Here is a 20,009-nt window from a genome sequence, read left to right as displayed (position 1 = left end):
GATCTTGGCTTTTACAACTTTAGAAAAACACACGTGGCAGTATCCATTGAAAAAGGCGGGACTAAAGAATTACGCATGGGCTTAATCAAAACATTAGTTATCCTTAATTAAATTTTGATATAACTGGGCCACATACTTTCGGGCTTACTTAATAATATTGGACTTAATTTGGTGGGGTGCGCCAGGCTATGGCTGTAGTGCAACGCCAAAGCGACACTCAAAGGCCCAGATAGCAAGCTACCCTAATAGACCTTTTCCCTTAAAAAATTAAGTTAATATCGTGTGAGCTAATAACCCACATATCAGATATTAAACTGATAAGAACAGATACTACACTTGATCTTAGCCAAAAGGCCGAGAAAGGTATGCTTTGCAAAGGAGTCGGGCCTTCATTTTTATAGCAACTCTCTGCTGTCTACTTCTTAGCTGCTATCGATGCGGGACAATTGGACACTCCAAATATGCCCTTTTGAAGTGTGTAAAAACGGAGACAACAATGAAGTAAATTGAATCAATAAATATAGTTTTATCTTTCTCTACACTTTCTCCATAAATTCATGTTCATATCTGGGACACGTAAACAAGTGTTTGCTTATTTTACAAGTGTTAACTTCTCACAAGAACGACCTCATGTTCAAAGGATAACCATGTTGCAGAAGTTGAAAAGAATCAAGATACAACTGTGACTGTTCTTTTTATTCAGTTTTACTACTCATTTTCAGAAAAATTACTTGATCAACATATAAAAAGCATAATTCCTTGCTATATATTTTCATTTTCTAAGCATACTGTGCAAATAGTGACCAAAAATAAGATAGATCATCAGTACAGATCTACTTTACATTATAGTGTAGATTTTGTGTGCATACATCCATAAACATGAGCATGCCTACATTCGCACATTAAAAAGCATGCATAATCCTGAAGAATGATGCACATTGTTCTATTTTACAAATATCACAGCTCTTCTTAAAAAGCTAAAGAGTGTTATGATCTTGCAAACTAACTTCCTTCAATATCTCACCCAATGCTTCTAAAGTGAACTTGTATCGTTCATTCGATTTCCTCCCCTCTTCCACCAACTTCACAGCACACTTGTATAAATTATCATACCTGTGGACCGAATTCTTGGTGTCAATCAAATTGCAACCATAGTCAAGAACATAACTACGGTGAATATCCTTTCTCCAACGTGAAAGAATGTACTGAGGTGGGATCTCCTCAAAACCGTTCTGACTTAGAACACACAATGCGTGCCTGCACAGGAAACCCTCCAGGTTGAATAAACCACAAGCACAAAGAACTTCCGCAACAACTGTATTCAACGTAACCTCATAATCTCGTGCTTCATTCACATTCTCAACTTCATGTTCCTTAACCATGTAAGTTACAATTGACCCATCAATACTTACTTGCCTTGTGCTTAAACACGAAAACATTCCCTCGATCTCGATTTGGAATTTTTCGAATATGTGATTGGTATAAACTTTAGATAGCTGCATTTCAAAATAAAATCTTGATTTCAACATAAAACTGGAATTCCTTGATTTTGTATCAGCCAATGCTTCTCTTTGATAGATTTCCTTCGGACATTGGTTATACGCGTCAAGGAACTCTTTCAAGGGAGTATGATTAGACAAATACTCATCAAAAGGAGAAGCCTCTTTCTCACTGACTGTTATAGGAAACATCCCCGCTAGAAATGTATCCTTTAAATAGACAGGGACCCAGTGTTTACGATCTTCATGGAGTGTCTGGAGCCATTTATGGTCCCTAATTCCATGGCATAGTATCATGTCCTCCCAAGCTGCTTCAAACTCATCTGTTCTTGATGATTGGTAAATTGCTTTAGTAAATTCTTTCTTGATTACTTCATATTCATGCAACCCACCCAATTCCTCTGGAACTTTCTTCATGATATGTGACAAAGAAATACAATGAGATGACTGAGGGAGAACATCAGCAATAGCAGTTTGCATAGCTCTAGATTGGTCAATTATGATGGTCTGCGGAGGGCGGCCAACCATGTACGTTAGCCATGCCCTTAGCAGCCATATAAATGACTCTACAGTCTCTCCTGCAACCAAACCACAGCCTAGTGGGACAGATTGTCCATGATGGTTAACTCCGGCAATTACCACTAGTGGAACCTCGTATTTGGTGGTCAAACAAGCAGTGTCAATTCTGACCACATCACCAAAATAATTATACGCAGCCTTAAATCTTGCTTCCGCCCAAAACACATTCCGCAGGCATCCTTTCTCATTTAGGTCCATTACATAAAAGAAATCAGGGTTTACCAACTGTAGATCAATGAAGAAACTGTGAATAGCTTGAGCATCTCCAGATTTAAGAATCAAATGGTTGTTGGACTGGTCAATCGTGTTCCTGAATTCACCTTCATCAATGTTTAATTTTCGATCATCATCTGGATCAATAATGACAGTTCGGAATAACCTAATTTTCTGAACGTCTTGATTAGCATCCATCTGCAAGGGCCTTTTACTCCCCGAACTGATGTTTCTATGAGATTTATAGAACTTTTCAGCTGATGGACTAAGGAGGTGGTTGTGTTCAAGTTCAACTTCAATTATTCTCCATCTTTTGTTCGCCATCAATCTGAACTTTATCATTGCTGGACAGCCAGTTCTTGTCTCGGGTCTGGGCCGGTTCGCTTCGCTTTTCTTTTTAAATCCTGCACTGCTGCAGCTTAGTTTTCCTCTATACCTTTCCCTACTCTTCCTATACCATGTATTACTCACTCTGACCCCAAATCCTTGCACTTTAGCATAACAATTGTAAAAGTAATATACATCCTCATATGTCTCGAACTCCATTCCAACAGCCGGAAGAACAGGATTTTTGCCTTCAATAACACCAGATTGACCAACATATTCCGTCATCGCACACTCTCCATCAATCTTGAATTCCTCAGTTTCATCATCGAAGATGGGCTCGGCATTGAGTGAAAGACCATCCATTTGGAATGTTGTAGAAGCATCAACATCAATTTCTGTAATATATCAATGAGAAGAGGATTCGTCAAAGGTGGTCAGGGACAACCCCAGGAGAGGAGGGTGGAGGAGGAAGAAAGCGGAAGATAAAGCCAAAATAACTTTTTTATATAATGATGTCAATAAGGAAATATTCCAGACGTATTTCTCCCCAACTACAGAACTAATGAGAGGCCGAGGGCTATCGGGAAAATAGTTACTGTATAATATTGCAGTGTCTTTTTATGCAGGAAATAAGACAATGTTTCTCTCTGGGAATTCTTCTAACAAGAGTTTGAGATGTATTTTACAATATAAAAGGTTCTGCTTACACTGGTCTAGATGTCAACTTCAATATTAGCCTGAAGTATGAGAAAGCCATAAGGTTGTAAAGAAGAGTATACAGCTAACAATGATCCATTTCAACAGTATATTTACTTCTTAGTGTATCAGTAGGAAACTTTCCCTTGTATCTACTTTTTGATACATAGGCAAACACCTGAAGCAAAATTTCTTCAAAAGTCTGAAAGATCGAACAGCAAAAAAATAACATAGAAAAAGGATTGATTTACTATTAAAAATAAATAAAGGAGAATATCAATATCCTTGAGCGGAAAAAAAAAAGCTCAAATTTGAAGAATGAACATTCCAGTAATAACAACAAAAAGCAGAATCTTCACAAGATTAACCATGAATATAAGCTAAATATATAAAGACACAAAAAACCACAAGCACACTAGTGCTACTCATGAGAAGAATCATAGGGAAGTTTAAAGTAAGTACTCGAACATATTATTATATTTCTGAATGGCAAATTGAAAGCAGCCATTTCTACAGATGAAAAGTTAGGGGGATAGCTCACTAAGAGCGCACCCCCTCCCACCCACCGGGGGGGTTGCATTTGGGTCCATAAGGGGAGCTATATAATCTGAGCATAAATCGAGAATTTCATTTCCTGTGTTCTGTTCTGATAAAGATGAAAACAAACAATCAAAGTCACTAAATTAGTATGGGCTTAGGTCAATTGAGTATGTACAGCCTAAAATAAAGATCAATTCTTGGAATTAGAGGTAAAGGGTTGAGCATTGAACACTGTGAGCTGAGGGATAAGACAAGAAGGAGAAGCAGAAACTAAAGAATTGCTACTTGGGTAAACCAAAGTTCAAAACTTTTAGCAAATTAAAATGGAAATTTAAACAAAGATTCTCACCTGAGCCACTTTCGGACGTTGCCTCCGGTGATCGGCTGAGCTTCCTCTTGTCTTTCAGCAAGAAACGGCGATCGGCGTTTTAAGCTAGCTAGCTGCCCGCTAATAGTAGACAAATTATCGAGATATGAAGATAAGTTGCATAACTCCTGGTTACGTTTGTAGAAAATTTTCGAAACATGATTTTGTGAAAAGTTTTATATTGAAGTAGTATGTTAATCAATTGATGGTGTTTTAACTCATTTAACTATTATTTTATTTTCGACTTACAAATTTAATAACGTTTCCCTTGTTGAACGAGGACATAATGTTTCTCTTGTTGAACGAGGACATAGCTTCCTACAGCTCGTAGGAATATTGCTAACTACATTATTCCAGTGAGTAGTTTATTTATGAATCGTTACAACTGATGTTCAACACTTAGAAAAGGAAAAGATCTTCGAAAAATGGATTACAATGTCCGACAAAGAATAAACTTATTTGTTTAAAGCCTATTGAATAAGATTGTATTAGTAACTTTTTTAAAACTTACCTAAGACTTTTTAGTTGTTGTTCCGCCATAGATTTTGGCTATTTTTTTCTCAAAAAAAATTAAAAATACTGTATGTTCATGGAATATGATCAGTTTTTGACAAAAAATTAAAAAAAAAAAATCAAGTTCCCAAAAGCTGCCAGTTTTGATGCCAAAATTTTGGGTAACAAATTTGTTTCCACTCATAAAACTTCAAGTTTTTTCAAATAAAATAAATATCCAAACATAAATTTACCTTCCAAATTTTCTTTTCAACACAACTTCAAAAACTCTTTTTTCAAGTTTCAACCAAATTTATGTTCAAACGCAAGCTTAATCTCCGAAAAAATGTTTAGTCTGATTTTATTGGATTTTTTTTAAAAGCGAAACGGTTTGGCTTTGATTTTTTCCACGAGCTTTACCCAAAGCACTTCCACCTGAAAAGCTTCTGAGGTACATAGTGGGCGTTTGGACATATAAAATTTCTGAAAAAAGTGTAAAAAAAAAAACTTCAAGGGAAAGTAATATTTGAAAATTAGAATTGTGTTTGAACATAAATATAATTTTAGGTTATTTTTTGAATTTTTGTGAGAGATCTGAAGTGAAACATGGGTACTTGGGGTAAAGGAGGTGAGGAGAGTAGCATAAAAAAATATTTTTTGCTCTCTAACCAAACACTAGAAAATATTTTTCGGAAAAAAAATTTCACTCATCAACCAAACAAGGGAAAATAAGTGTTAAAACCACTCATTTTTCATGAAAACATTTTACTTCGTACCAAACACACCCTCAATGTGTGCCGACACAAGAAATTAATGTGATGTTCTTTGAGATACAGTAAAAAATGTAAAGCAAAAAATGAGCATAAAGAACTGAACATACCCCCTTATTCCTTTTATATATAAGGTAATTAAATAGCAGAACAAGACTGAATAATAATTCTAATGCTTTATGACGTAATTTGAAAATTTTGGCATCAAAAGGGCCCCTGCAAGAAAAGCTGATACAAAACAAGCAGAATTGCATCAGAAGAGAATGTACAAGATAGTGAATGGCAAACAGAGTACTATCTAGGGGAGAAAAAAAAAAGGTACCCTGGAAAAGCTCTTAAATGCAGGTATTTAACTGTACATAATAATGTGTGGAAGCCGGTTTATAATTTATACAAAAAAAGCTCAGAAGCTACACAAAATATTAAGCCCCAATTTGGTTTTATGATACATGTTTGTCCGCCGCAAGACGAACCTTATTCAAGGACTCCTTAAATGCCTGCCAAGCAACCATATAATGATCTTGAGAAGTCATCCCTTCGTCAACTACTTGCATGGCCCGTTTGTGCAAATGGTCAAACCGTTGAACAGGGTTACTAATATCTATGTTGCTCGAGCCAAGTTCTGGTGCATACAAGCGTTTAAAATCCTTTCTCCATCGGGTCAAGATATAATGATTTGGGATCTCCTCTATACTATTGTAGTTGAGCACAGATAAAGCATGTCGGCATAGATAACCTTTAAAGTTGAAACAACTGCAGATGCATCGGACTTCCACCCCCATTTTATCATAAGTAACTTCAAAATCTCTTGCATCCCCCGTGTCTCCCTGAGCCCCTCGTTCTTTAACAATATATGTGATGATCGGTCCATTGGCGTGAATTTGTGCTATACCTGAACAGTTAGACATCAACGCCATCTCATCTTGGAACTTCAAGAATATTTCTTTAGTATACAATTTAGATAGCTGTAGCTCATAATTGCACCTTGTTCTCAAGACGGGGCTAAATTCTCTAGACTCAAAATCACAAAGAACTTCCTTCTGATGCATTTTTTGCAGTACAAAATCATATATATCAAAAAATTCTTTCAAATTTGTTTGTTTATGTACATATCCATCAAAGAAGGGGCTCATGAACTCACCAGGCTGATCAATAGATATTCCAGCAAAAAATGTATCTTTCATATAAATAGGAGCCCATCGTTCTCGATCCTCATACAAACTTTGAAGCCATCCATAGCCCCTAAATCCGAATTGATGGATCATCTCCTCCCATGCAACTTCAAATTCATCAACTTTAAGAGAGTTATACACCGTATTATACAGTACCTCACGGAATACTTCAGATTCCCCCACTTGCCCTACGGTATTGAAAATGCTGCCCAAAATAATAGACAAATTAAGCCGATGTTGAGCCCGAGGAAAAACCTCAGATATTGCATTTTGCAAGGCCATGCAGCGATCTGTGATGATAGATTGTGGAGGGCGTCCTGACATACACGATAGCCATGCTCTCAGTAACCAAACATATGTCTCGAAACTTTCATCAGCAAGCAAACCACAGCCCAACAAAAGAGTCTGCTTATGGTGGTTTAGTCCAAAGAATGCTAGAAGCGGGATGTCATACTTTTTTGACAAGCATGTTGTGTCAACCACAACCACATCACCAAAATAAGCATATGCCCCTCTCGATCTGGAATCAATCCAAAACACATTCTTTAGATACCCTTCATCATTCAAATCCATAATGTAGAAAAAATTGGGCCTCATAAGCTGCATCCGACAAAAGAAGTTGTATATGACTTGGGTATCACCTTCTTTGAGTTTTAAACGTGCGGAGCCATCAATCTGCCCGCTGAATGCTCTTTCATCTGAGCTTCCATAGCCTAGATTCTCAACAGCAGGAGTTCTATACAACTTAATTGTTCGCACTTCTACATCAACTGCTGGCTCTAACTTCCTTTTAACCCCTGCATCCATCTTTTTGTGTGACTTGGAGTTTTGCACCCTTTCAGGATCAAAGAGATGGTTATGTTCAAGCTTAACTTCATCCACCCTCCATCTACTGGGCTCCACCAATCTCAACCTTATCATTGCTAAGCAACCTGTCCTTGTTTCTTTTCTTCGGCTATTTGCCTCTTTCATTGTCTTGAAACCCTCACAATTGCAACAGAGAACAGCACCACGCTTCTCTTTGCTGTTCCGTTTCGTCCATGAAGACTTCACCCTGATGGCAAAACCAAGCTCCTTAGCATAGCAGTTGTAATAATTATAAGCATCTTCATAAGATTCAAACTCCATGCCGACAACCGGTGGAGGATAAGACTTCCCCGGGGATGAACCAGTGTGATCATCAATAATTGTTGTATCGCCACCTCCAAGGCCATTGCTGTGAAACTCAAGCAACTGGTGACTATTGTCCCTTGGGTCACTGCTTTCAAAATCAAGCACATGCTCACAGTTTTTCTCAGCTTCATCGCTTTCAAATTCAAGAATTTGCCCAGTAGTAGCTTCAAGCTCATTGGCCTCAACATTTAGCACTTGGTGACCATCGCTCTCAATGCCATTGCACGTAATATCAAAGGCTTCCTCACTGTCAACCTCATTATCACCTCCCTCATCCTCAGGAAGCTGTTCACTGGTTCCCAAACCTTCCTCCATCTGAAGCCTTCCAGTATAGCAAGATGAATGGGAAAAGGTCAGCAGCGATTAGATACATGTATCAAGAACTCTAGCCAAATTTTCACGTGGAACAGATCCTTTCCTTCATTAATGGCATGACGAATAGACCTTTTGCATTTCAATGAGCCTAGATTCTTTCTTCATAACATCTAAGATGTCATAGGAGAAGCTAAGATCTTACACTTCTCATAGGATCCTTCTCTACAGTGAAGCATAATCTAGCTAGGAAGGTGAACGTTGTGTCTCTTGCTGCCCTTAACCACAATCTTACAACTCATAATTAGCGTCCTTTGTTCTAGCCCTAAGCAGCAGGAATCACCTGTCAGGATAAAGAAAATAAATAAATTAAAACATCTCTCGTGATCAGATCACTTCAACAAATCCAGCTCACAAAATGAAGGTGCCCATCCAACTCAAGATATATGTAGAAAGAAAATTGGTCAAGAGTAAAAAAGTAATAAAGAGAGAAGACGAAGAAGATAAAATGTTCAAGTGTCAAGTAATTTTCACCATTTAGTTTAAGCAAGCAAGAATCCATGTAAAGCACCGTACTATCTTTGTACCTCTATATTACTTATTGAATATAAAATATATTAAAAATTAGAGAATTCCAAGTTGTTTGAGATATATTAGATAGTAAATGCAACTAAATGTATGAGCACCAAATCAATAAAAAAAGAGTTTTTTATATAACAATCAACAAAAAACAGATTCTAGTGTTGTTATTTTAGAAGTACATATTAAACTTGAAACTCTAGATTTTATTCAACAAATAACTATTCACTGTGGCTTGATAGGTACTGTATATCTTATTAGCTCATAAATTCTTCCTTATTTATCGCGTGAGACAATAGTAAAGCAGCAGTGATCAATTTACTGACTCTTTTAGTTTTAGATGCTGTTAGTTTATCATTGTACGAAAATTAGACCGTTAGCGCACATTCATTTGTGGAATCAGATTAAGCGCGATTCACCCTCATCCTTCAGTATCCCAATCAGTAATGCTAAACTAAGCAAAAATCCTTTGTTTCCTTTTACTGGTCAATATTTTTCCCAGAAGATTCAACGAGTATTATTTAGTTTTAAAAAAAGACTGGTTTTTTAAACATTAATAGGTTTCATCTCGAAAATACAGTCAACCACAATCGCACAGACTACCAAATTTTCTTATTCCATAACGAAAATAACCAGAAAAGCAAAAAGAAAAAAAAAACTAAAGCATTATAGCTAGAATTGGAGAAAAAAGGGGAAAAATAGAAAGAAATATAATGAACTAATTGACATCGAGGTACCGAGAATTGGAATGAAAGTTGGAGAGAGACTGTGGAACGAGATATTTCACCATGTTGGACTCACCTTTACCCTAAATAAAGGATGAACTTGCCGGAGAAAAAGAGCAATAACGCCGGGGAGAACCCAATTGGCAGCGGCAGCAGCGGCGAGGGACTGATACAGGCTTCGACTGGAATGATTAAAGCCAGAGTTATTTTATTAAAATTCTTTTTCTTTTTCTTTTTTGGCGAAATTTAATAAAACTAGTATGACTAAATTTGTATTTAAATATTTATTTATATGAATGAACAATAAAATTTAATTAATGAGAGAAATTTTATGTATAATAATACAACAAGCATCAAAATACCGAAAAAAATTATTACATTAGAATAATACATGAATTTAAAATAAAATGACATCATCAAAACTTACCCAAATAATCAATTTTGTCACGTTAGTTAGATAATTATATATTATAGTTTAAAAATATTTAATGTGACGGTATCTTAACGAATATTTCTTTGTGGACAATATTTTTTTGTGTATGTTTCCTCTTAATGCGTTGGTTATTCCGCCTTAACTAGGACTCTAGTTGTTGATCTTGATATCTCTCTTGAAAGTGCAACATACAATTGTTGAGGTTTTGATCAATATTGTCCCTTATCTTTTAGGGTATGTCTATTTTGGTCCCTCAAATATAACCCTGAGCATATTTAGTCCCTTAAGTATGCTAAAGTGGAGCATCTTTAGTCTCACTGACAGTGGTTTTGACCAATATTATCTCTTATCTTTGAGGTTAGGTCTATTTTGGTCCCTCAAATATAACCCTGGGCATATTTAGTCCCTTAAGTATGCTAAAGTGGAGCACCTTTAGTTTCACTGTCACAATATATTCAAAAACTAATAGTGTTACCCAACTCTGATTCATAAAGCAAATCTTCTGCTCTGAAGCAAAATATTTCCTCTCATTTTATTGGATAACGCAAATTATCACTTTAATTCCTCATTTTTAGATAATGCCTTCTAAAATTTTGATCTTGAATATATCCCATTCTGTGCCAGTTTTCAATGAGAAAATGACACTGTATAACCGTTGTTAAAATAATAGCCGAAAAAATATATAAAATTTGTAAATTGTTTTGTGTATATATATATATACATTTAAAAATTTAGGTTGATTTTTCCAAAAAGAAAAGTTAAAATTTAAAAAAAATAGAGCTGCCACGATCACTTCTAGGCAAATTATTGAAGCAAACGAATAACCAGGTTATATTATCATTTTTAGCCCGTGCCAAAAACTATTTACATCTGGTAGCGGAATAAGTATATAAAGTTGGTATATTTTTTGTATATTAACATACAAATTAATATAAATATATATATATATATATATATATATATATATATATATATATATATATATATATATATATATATATATATATATATGATGCTCCACTTTAGCATACTTAAGGGACTAAATATGCTCAGGGTTATATTTGAGAAACCAAAATAGACCTACCCTCAAAGATAAGGGACAATATTGGTCAAATACTCTACAATTGTTCGTGCAAGAAAACATATTGCGGTAAATATAGTCTAATATTTAGGATGTTTGTCCTTGTGCTTTATTTATTATATTTGCAAAACATAAACATACTAAAAATTATTTTCACACAAATTTAAAAGAATATTCCTTAGTTTCGGAAGACGAAAGTTGAATTCAGGGATAAGACTATACTTAAAAGCACGTTAACCAGTATCATAATTTTTGCATGTATGACGTTATTGTCAAAACTTCTATATACCATCTGTGTGCTATTGCATAAGTTATTCAGCATATTTAAGTTTTTCAGTAGTATGACAAATATATTTTTCTTCAAAATTAACCAATATACAATGGAAGATCAATTTTAACTTAGTCTATTATATATATAGTGACACTAACATACGTAAGAAATAAGAAACTTGACAACAAACATGTATGGTAGAAAACCATTGGTATTAAAGTATTTAAGTATTTTTCTTGGTAGTAATTATTGGTATCATTTTCTGCTAAGTCAAAAACTGGAAAAAAAAATTTATTTTTACTATAAAATTTTGCAATCAACCTTTTGTTTAGTTGATCAATATATTCATTTCTTCTAAGATATCTTTTTAGTTCAATCATGCGATTTGCACAAATTACGTTTTAATCTAATGATAGAAATATTTCTCGTATTAAATGCACTACTGTTCATTGAGATTGATAACCAAGTATTCAAGAAGAACTAAATCATCTTTTATTGGATGCTCTTCTTCGTTATCGACATAAAGCAAGAAGACACTAAATACTGGATCTATTTTTACTTTATATTTCTTGTCAGTTGAATCTTTTTCGTTTGAGGCCAGAAGTATAACTTTGGCAAGTTAGCTTTTACAGTCTATGTTTTTGTCAATTTTGGAACTACTGTAGTATTTGATAGAAATCACCTCCCAACCTATTAATTTTTTACCAAACGGTTCATTAATATCCAATATATCTCTAGAACTCCGGACAATTATTTCGATCATTTTACACTTAGCCATAAGTGATTCATCCCATATTATCAATTTTGTTTTCCTTATAAATTTAGCACAACTACTCTGCTTTGATATATTTGTGATGATTCTTGAGTTTCATGATTTAATTCATGCGTTTTGGCATCAGATTCGTGATTCTAGATGTTATTTCGGTGTTTTGATTGCGCGAGCGAGTTCGTATGATGTTTTTAGACTTGTGTGAATGTTTGGCGTGGAGCCCCGGGGACTCGGGTTAGTTTCAAGCTCATTCAGAGTGGTGAAAGAGATTCAGTTTTTCTGGTTTTCTGGGCTGATATTGCAGGTCTCACAAATGCGAAGTTTTATTCGCATTTGCGAGGTTGGGAAAAACACTAGGGGGTTCGCATTTGCGAAGATTTCTGCCGCTTTTGCGAGCTGCCCATCTTCACATTTGCGAAGTTTTTAGTCGCATTTACGAGCTTGATAGAGATGGCCAATCTTCGCATTTGCGATGCTTTTGTCGCATTTGCGAACAAGATGTCGCAAATGCGACATCTGCGACTAGTGCAAGAGCTTTTTATTACGGAACTTAGCTTCATTTCCCTCATTTCCCACTTGGTCTTAGGCGATTTTGAAAGCATTTTGTGGGGGGATTTCATCAACATCAAGAGGTAAGGGATCCCTATCAATCCTTTAGCTAAATACATGAATCATAGGTAGATTTAACATGAAAAAATCGTGAAATTAATGGGGTTTTGTGAAGAAACTAAGGTTTAGGTAAAAATGAGATTTAACCACGAAAATAGTTATGGAATTGAGTAGAAATTAAATATTTGGATTCGGGAGGCTATGGGTAATATTTATATTCAAAAATTTCTGGAATCCGGGCACGCGGGCCCGAGGGTGAATTTTAGGAATCTTCTAATTTGTGTTGGATAATTACTCTAATAGCTAAATTATGAACTTTTGAGTGTATATTGATTAATTTATATAATATTTGGCTAGCTTCTTATTGTTCGGCACCAACTTGAGGCTTTAGAGTGAACTTGTGATCGGAAAGTGAGTTTTGGAACGAGGTAAGTCTTTTGCCTAACCTTGTAAGAGGAAGTTTACCCCATAGGTATTTTAAATTACTATTTGCTACTAATTGTGGGTGCTATGTACGCCCGAAGTGACGAGAGTCCGTGCGTAGCTACAAATCATGCTTATGTCCGGGTAGTTTTAGGACCCTATCATGAAATACTTGTATTGTTTGTACTCTTACTTATTAATTCAAGTGCTTAAATTATATTGAAACTTGATAAAAGGATTCATAAAAACCGAACTTCACTTACTTTGAGTTTTGGCGGGTTACTTGACAGTTGATAGAAATTGTGCCTCCTTGTGTATTAGTCTTGTGATAACCGTTAAATCAGTGTTCGTAGAGTATTCTCTCTTCTTATGGAGCGGGCCAAATGCCTCGACAGTATAATAGATGCATCTATAGTTCGCGTCGCTCGATCCTCGACAGTGTACATATTATTCTGGATCGGGTCATACGACCTCGGCATAAATCGTGCATGATAATGCTCGGAGTCCGATTACACTTGATATTACCTTTATGACTTGAGAAATTATAGTTTACTTGATGGCCCGTATTTGTTGAAGTTAGTAAGTGCTACTTGGAGATTTTAAATTGATTTTTGGTTAAAGAATTACTTATTTACTGTTTGTTATTGTGTTATTATTATTATTATTGATGTATCTCATGCCTATTTAGAATTTCTGTACTTTATTTATTGGCCATAGTAAGTGTCGATATCGACCCCTCGTCACTACTTCTTTGAGGTTAGACTTGATACTTACTGGGTATATGTTGTTTATGTACTCACGCTACACTTCTGCACTAATCGTGCAGGATCTGAGGCAGGTACATCTGGCAGTCATTCAGGCGCATACCCCCGTTACCCCGAGGCATAGTGGTGAGTTTCTCTCTGCATCCGTTCTGCAGCACCGCAGTCTCTCTTTTGTATTTATTTTCTGTCTATCTTATTCCAGGCAGTAGTATAAGAGATTTTATATATTTTATTAGTTGCTCATACACTTGTGACACCGGGTTTTGGGAGTATTCTAGTAGACACTTTATGATTTTGAGTATTTAATTCACTGTATTTACTCTCTCATTAGTTTATGCTTTACTTTACTATAAATCCCTACTAATCATTCTCTTAATAAATAAAATCAACTACTTTGAAATTATTAAAAAGAACAACTACATGACTAGTTCACTATTGGCTTGCCTAGCGGCGACGTTGGGTGCCATCACGACCTATAGTGAAAACTTGGATCGTGACAACTTGGTATCAGAGCACTAGGTTCACGTAGGTCTCACAAGTCATGGGCCCGCCTAATAGAGTCTTGCGAATCGGTGCGGAGGCGTTTGTACTTATCTTCGAGAGGCTATATAGTATTAGGAAACTTCTCTTTCTTCATCTCCTATCGTGTAGTTGATGTTGTGCTAAGTATCTTTCTCTTATTCTCTCATGTATGGTGAGAACGCGCTTCCGATGTACCTGACCATGGAGGAGCTACTCCCCCAGTTGCTATAGGCCGAGGGAGGGTTCCAGCTCCTACCAGAGGATGAGAGTGTCCTAGAGTTGCTCCAGTTGTGCCACCAGTGGATCCAGTGGAGGATCTTGTTATTGAGGAGCATGGCAAGGTACCTGCAGCTGAGCCGGCCCCAGCGGATTTCATGTCTGCACCAAGATTCCAGTAGGTCATGGGTCGTATATTGCGATTTATGGACTTTATGACGTAGGCTGGTTTATTTCCAGCAGACCCAGCCACATCTCAGGCAGGAAGGGGAGCACAGACCCCTACCGCTCAGGTTACAACGCATGCAGCTGCTGTATATAGACCCCGAGTGCACTACCCGTGGGCGGAGCTCAGTCAGTTGCAGCAGCTATACCAGAGCCCAAGACAAGATGCGATCGGTGAGCCGCATAAGCTAATGGATAGATGGACCAGGCTGCATCTTCATGTCTTTGGAGGTGAGCGACATGAGGAACCCCAGGACTTTATTGATCATTGTAGGGAAATACTACACAACATGAGAATATTGGAGTCCCACAGAGTGGACTTTACCACCTTTCAGCTAGAGGGCAGGGCCCGTATATAGTGGCAGTCCTATCTTCTCAGTAGACTAGCAGGTTCTCCTCCCTTGACTTGGGACCAGTTCACACGTCTCTTGCTGGAGAGATATATCCCACCCTCTCAGAGGGAAAAGTTACGGGGTCAGTTCGAGCGGCTCCAGCAGGGTCAGATGTCCGTGATCGATTATGAGGCGAGATTCTCTGAGTTATCTCGTCATGTACTTATGATACTCCCCACTGATACAGAAAGAGTGCGTAGATTTATTGCGGGCTTGTACTATGGTATCCAGGTCACTATGGCCCGAGAGATTGAGATAAGGACTCCTTACGAGCAGGTTGTGGAGATAGCTCGGAGGATCTAGGGTATTCGTCAACAGGGTCGAGAGCAGGCGCCGAGGGACAAGCGGTCTCGATATTCTATAGGGTTCAGTGGTGCTCCGTCTGGGGGCAAAGGTCAGTTTGTGAGGGGCCAGTCTAGTAGGAAAACATATCCAGCACCGCCACCTTCTCGGGGTGCTCCAGTGCGGCCCTATTTCAGTGCCATTCCAGATAGCTCCTACCGTCCACCGGCTATTCAGGGTTTTTCTAGTGGGTTTCAGGTTCCCAGGGCGAGACTCAGGGTCAGTCATCCTCCGCACCGAGAGGTTACTTTGAGTGCGGGGATCTTGGTCATATGAGAAGATTCTTCCCCAGGTTTCGGGGCAAGCCAGTACATCAAGGTCATCAGCCGTCTAGCTGCCCAGAGGCGGAGGACAGGTGAGTTGGGGCCGTCCTAGAGGTGGAGGTCTGTCAAGTGGCGCTCCAGCTAGGTTCTATGCTTTTCCAGCTAGACCAGATGCAGTAACCTCAGATGCCGTGATCACATGTATTATTTCTGCCTGCGGTAGGGATACTTCTGTTCTATTTGATCCAGGGTCTACATATTCATATGTTTCATCTCTGTTTGCTCATTTTCTGGGTGTTCCTTGCGAGTCCTTAGGTACTCCTGTATATGTGTCCACGCCTGGGCGATTCTGTTGTTGTGGATCGGATTTACCGGTCCTGTATCGTGACTTAATGTGTTTACGAGACTAGATCGAATCTTCTGTTGCTCTACATGACCGACTTTGAGGTCATCCTAGGCATGGACTGGTTGTCTCTGTACCATGCCTTCCTTGATTGCCATGCCAAGATTGTTACCTTGTCAATATCAGAGTTGCTTAGATTGGAGTGGAAGGGTTCATCTATCAGTGCATCTAGTCAGGTTATCTCTTTCCTAAAGGCTCAACACATAGTCGAGAAGGGTTGTTTGGCTTATCTAGCTTATGTTCGGGATACTGCTGCAGAGACTTTGACGATTGATTCAGTGCCTGTGGTGCGGTAGTTCACCGATGTATTTCCTTTTGACTTACCATGCATGCCACCAGATCGTGATATCTACTTTTATATTGATTTGGCTCCAGGAACCCAACCTATCTCTATTCCACCATACTGCACGGCTCCAAAAGAGTTGAAGGAGTTAAAAGAACAGCTTGGGGAGTTGCTAGCAAAGGGGTTCGTCAGACCGAGTGTGTCACATTGGGGTGCACCAGTGTTGTTCGTGAAGAATAAGGATGGGACTATGCGGATTTGCATTGATTACCGCCAATTGAACAAGGTTACCATTAAGAACAAGTACCCCTTACCGTGTATTGATGATTTGTTTGACTAGTTGCAGGGTGCCAAGGTGTTCTCTAAGATAGACTTGAGATCGAGGTATCATCAGTTGAAGATTCGTGATTCGGATGTTCCGAAGATGGCTTTCCGGACTAGATATAGCCATTATGAGTTTCTGGTGATGTCCTTCGACTTGACCAACGCCCCAACAACATTTATGGATTTGATGAATCGGGTGTTCAGGACATATATTGACTCGTTTTTCATTGTCTTCATTGATGACATATTGATCTACTCGCGTAGCATGGAGGAGCACGAGCAATATTTTAGAGTTGTGCCTCATACCTTACGAGAACAGAAGTTGTATGCTAAGTTCTCCAAGTGCGAGTTTTGGTTAGATTCTATGGCATTCTTAGGGCATGTTGTATCAAGCGAGGGTATTAAGGTAGATCCCAGAAAGATTGAGGTGGTCCAGAGTTGGCCTCATCCTACCACAGTGACCGAGATCAGGAGTTTCTTGGGGTTAGCAGGTTATTATTGCCGGTTTGTTGATGGCTTCTCATCTATTGCAGATTGACCCAGAAGGGTGCTCCGTTCCGATGGTCCGATGATTGCGAGACGAGTTTTTAGAAGCTTGATCTCGTCCAAACCCACACCATAATTAAGTAGTGAGGCGGTCAATGCAATAATAAACCCAATGAAGGTCGGGATCGAATCCACAAGGAGTTAGAATATGAGATTAGGTGTATATCTAAGTTAATTGCAAGTTTTGGCTCCAATTACACTTCCACAAACTTGATTGGTGTTCTACTTCTACTTTACTCTATTGTTTGCAAGTATAAAACTAAGGACAATATTTTTGGTTTTAAGTTTTTCAAATGATTAAAAGGGAGTAGGGTCGTGACTTCTACCTAAGTGGTTATCTAATGGGTTGTAAACTCCAGGGAAAATTTGATTAGTTAGGGTCATGATGTAGCAATCACATCCGGGTACTCACTTTATACCTCTCGGTAGTTTGAGTAATTTTGCCCAGTTTGGCTTTCTCAAGTCCAATTGGGTATTTGCACAATACAAGTGATATTAGCTCAAGTTGGGTATTAATATCTCTAGGTTTAACCCTTTAATTGGGGCTATCAATTTCTTGAGTTCACCCCAATTTCTTGTTAGCCAAGTTTTTCTAGACTTAGTCTCTCTTTCTCAAGTAGAGGCTAAGTCAAATAGGCATGAATCAATGTTTGCAACCATTGATTCTAGGGTTCTATCATGAACAAGGCTAAATATCACTAACCCAATTAAAAAAAGCCCTCAATTAAACACCCATCAAATACCCATACTAGGGTTGGGTCACAACCCTAGCTAAAGATTTAGCTACTCATAAAAAGTACAGAAATCAAAGAAGAAATTAAGATAGAATGCATATAAATTGATTAGGGAAAGAAAATCTAATGTATAGATATTAATCTAGTACAAAAATCCTCAAAATAGCAAAGAAAACGGCTCAGGTGCTCTTTCCCAATGTCACTCTCCCTAAAAATGACAAAACGTTCTATTTATACTAAGTTGAAAATATCTGACAAAATTGCCCCTGCGGAGGTTGTGCGGCCGCATAATTCTGGCGCGGCCCACACATTGAGCTTCTGCGGCCGCACAATTATTGTGTGGTCCGCATTCTTGGAATTTTGGACTTGGCACTTCAGGGCTTCTGTTATTGTGCGGTCCGCATTTTTTGGAATTTTGGGCTTGGCACTTGAGGCTTCTGTGGTCCGCATAAAAATGAGTGCGGCCGCACTTCTAATTGTTCGACCGCATAAAAATGATGCGGTCCGCACTCCTTGATTTTGAACTTGAATCCAACTCTCTGATTCTTCACTCCTGCGGACCGCATAATAGTGAGTGCGACCGCACTTGATATTCTGCGGCCGCACAATTTTGGTGGGGTCCGCACTCCTTCAGCTTGCCCAAATACCATTCTCTGAATCTCCTCTCTGCGGCCTCAGTAGAATTGCGCGGTCCGCAATGCTAGCCTTTTTGCCCTGTTTTGGTTCTTGTTCACTTTTGACTCTTTTATGAGTTGATTTTGACTTCTTTGGCTCATATCCGAATATTCCTGCAAGTAAGCACATTTTGTTAGTTTTCGGGAATGCCTTTAAGCATTTTTGAGCTAAATCGCAGTTAAAAGAGAGAAAATAATCGGTCAAAATCCCTACTTATCAACTTCTCCAAACTTAACCTTTTGCTTGTCCTCAAGGAAATAAGGCAATTCCCACCTCCACTATAAAAAAAAGATATTTCAGCTGGCTTAAGGTGAATTAATCACACATCAATTGGGACAAACAATTACCCACAACACATATGAATTATCAGCAACGCAATGGTTTGACTTTTTGAGTACAATAGTTCTAATATGACACTAGAGCATAAAGAGTTGACTCTATTCATCAAGGAAGCTCGCTCTTTCACGTAGGTCATTATGGATCCCAAACTCCTCCTCCTCTACTCTCCATTAGCACATCTCACTTTAGAATGCAACACTCGATACAAGGATTGTGAAAAGTTCGATCATCTCTCTCAAAAGAATGCCACAAGTCTGGCTCTAAGTACCATAAGCTTGCCCCTCATATAAATCACCACTAATGTAATCTCACTCAACTTGAAATCATGTAGGGCTTTTGCGGGATGTAATGAAGGCTTTTGGACCAAGATAGGACTTGTTGGAATAGAATGGTTTCATCTTTCCTTAAGCACTCCATTTTCTCTTTTCGGCTCATACTTTCTCGACTATTTGAGTCATTTTCTTCTTCCTCGGGGGAACTAAAGAGACGTAACGTCACTCTTTCTTGGTCATGGCATTCATTTTTCTTCTTTTCTATTTACTTCAGCCTTTTATCCCTACTTTCTTTTGAATTCCCTTCAACTCATCATTTTATTCACTTTCTTTTTGGCATTTTTCTTTTTGTTCTTTGCCTTCATTTCTTTCTCTTCTTTGTACCTTTTATCACTTCAAACTCTCCGTCTCTCCCCCAAACTTATGTTTTTGCCCATTGTTTCTCAAGAATGCTAAGGAAATATCGGGTGCCAAGAGAGGGTCACTACAGAACGGATAAAGGTTTGTAACGTGGTTATTGAAATAAAAAGGCTTCGGCTCAAAGGGGTTGACTAGGGTTATCACATTGTTAGGCTATGGAAGATTTCAATTTCAAATTGGATCAAAAAGAGCCTACAATCATTTCTCAAGCCAAGCTACACTTAGAATTTCGCCTAGAAAAACACTCGGGGCAAGTTCT

The 20,009-nt window shown here is 38.0% G+C and overlaps 2 protein-coding genes and 1 non-coding gene across 5 annotated transcripts; all 3 read right to left on the bottom strand.

Moving 5' to 3' along the window:
• Positions 1-171: 171 nt before the first annotated feature.
• Positions 172-367, bottom strand: LOC142176842 (U2 spliceosomal RNA). The gene has a single exon (XR_012705649.1). It is a non-coding gene; the product is annotated as a U2 spliceosomal RNA (small nuclear RNA).
• Positions 368-741: 374 nt separating this feature from the next.
• On the bottom strand, positions 742-4,559 carry LOC107765041 (protein FAR1-RELATED SEQUENCE 6). Its single transcript, XM_016583630.2, has 2 exons — positions 4,204-4,559; positions 742-3,013 (listed from the first exon to the last, which is right to left on the bottom strand). Exon 2 carries the CDS (start codon positions 2,979-2,981, stop codon positions 978-980), a length of 2,004 nt encoding a protein of 667 aa, XP_016439116.1. The 5' UTR covers positions 2,982-3,013; positions 4,204-4,559; the 3' UTR covers positions 742-977.
• Positions 4,560-5,814: 1,255 nt separating this feature from the next.
• On the bottom strand, positions 5,815-9,664 carry LOC107765042 (protein FAR1-RELATED SEQUENCE 8). 3 transcript variants are annotated; one of them, XM_016583634.2, is made up of 3 exons: positions 9,521-9,664; positions 6,625-8,483; positions 5,815-6,375 (listed from the first exon to the last, which is right to left on the bottom strand). In XM_016583634.2, the coding sequence occupies exons 2-3, from the start codon at positions 8,141-8,143 to the stop codon at positions 5,924-5,926; spliced, it is 1,971 nt and encodes a 656-aa protein (XP_016439120.1). In that variant the 5' UTR covers positions 8,144-8,483; positions 9,521-9,664; the 3' UTR covers positions 5,815-5,923. The 3 variants fall into 3 exon arrangements, with proteins under 3 accessions (XP_016439120.1, XP_016439117.1, XP_016439118.1); XM_016583631.2 differs by having other exon boundaries at positions 5,815-8,483; XM_016583632.2 differs by having other exon boundaries at positions 5,815-8,483; positions 9,457-9,598.
• Positions 9,665-20,009: the final 10,345 nt, after the last annotated feature.

The sequence above is a fragment of the Nicotiana tabacum genome, chromosome 22, assembly GCF_000715075.1.
Source record: "Nicotiana tabacum cultivar K326 chromosome 22, ASM71507v2, whole genome shotgun sequence".
Taxonomy (NCBI): Eukaryota; Viridiplantae; Streptophyta; class Magnoliopsida; order Solanales; family Solanaceae; genus Nicotiana; species Nicotiana tabacum.
This window is presented reverse-complemented; position numbering and strand designations above follow the sequence as displayed.

Bases quoted from the DNA above. Each gene is read 5' to 3' on its own strand.
- LOC107765041 (XM_016583630.2), bottom strand. From the start codon at position 2,981: ATGGATGGTCTTTCACTCAATGCCGAGCCCATCTTCGATGATGAAACT.
- LOC107765042 (XM_016583631.2), bottom strand. From the start codon at position 8,143: ATGGAGGAAGGTTTGGGAACCAGTGAACAGCTTCCTGAGGATGAGGGA.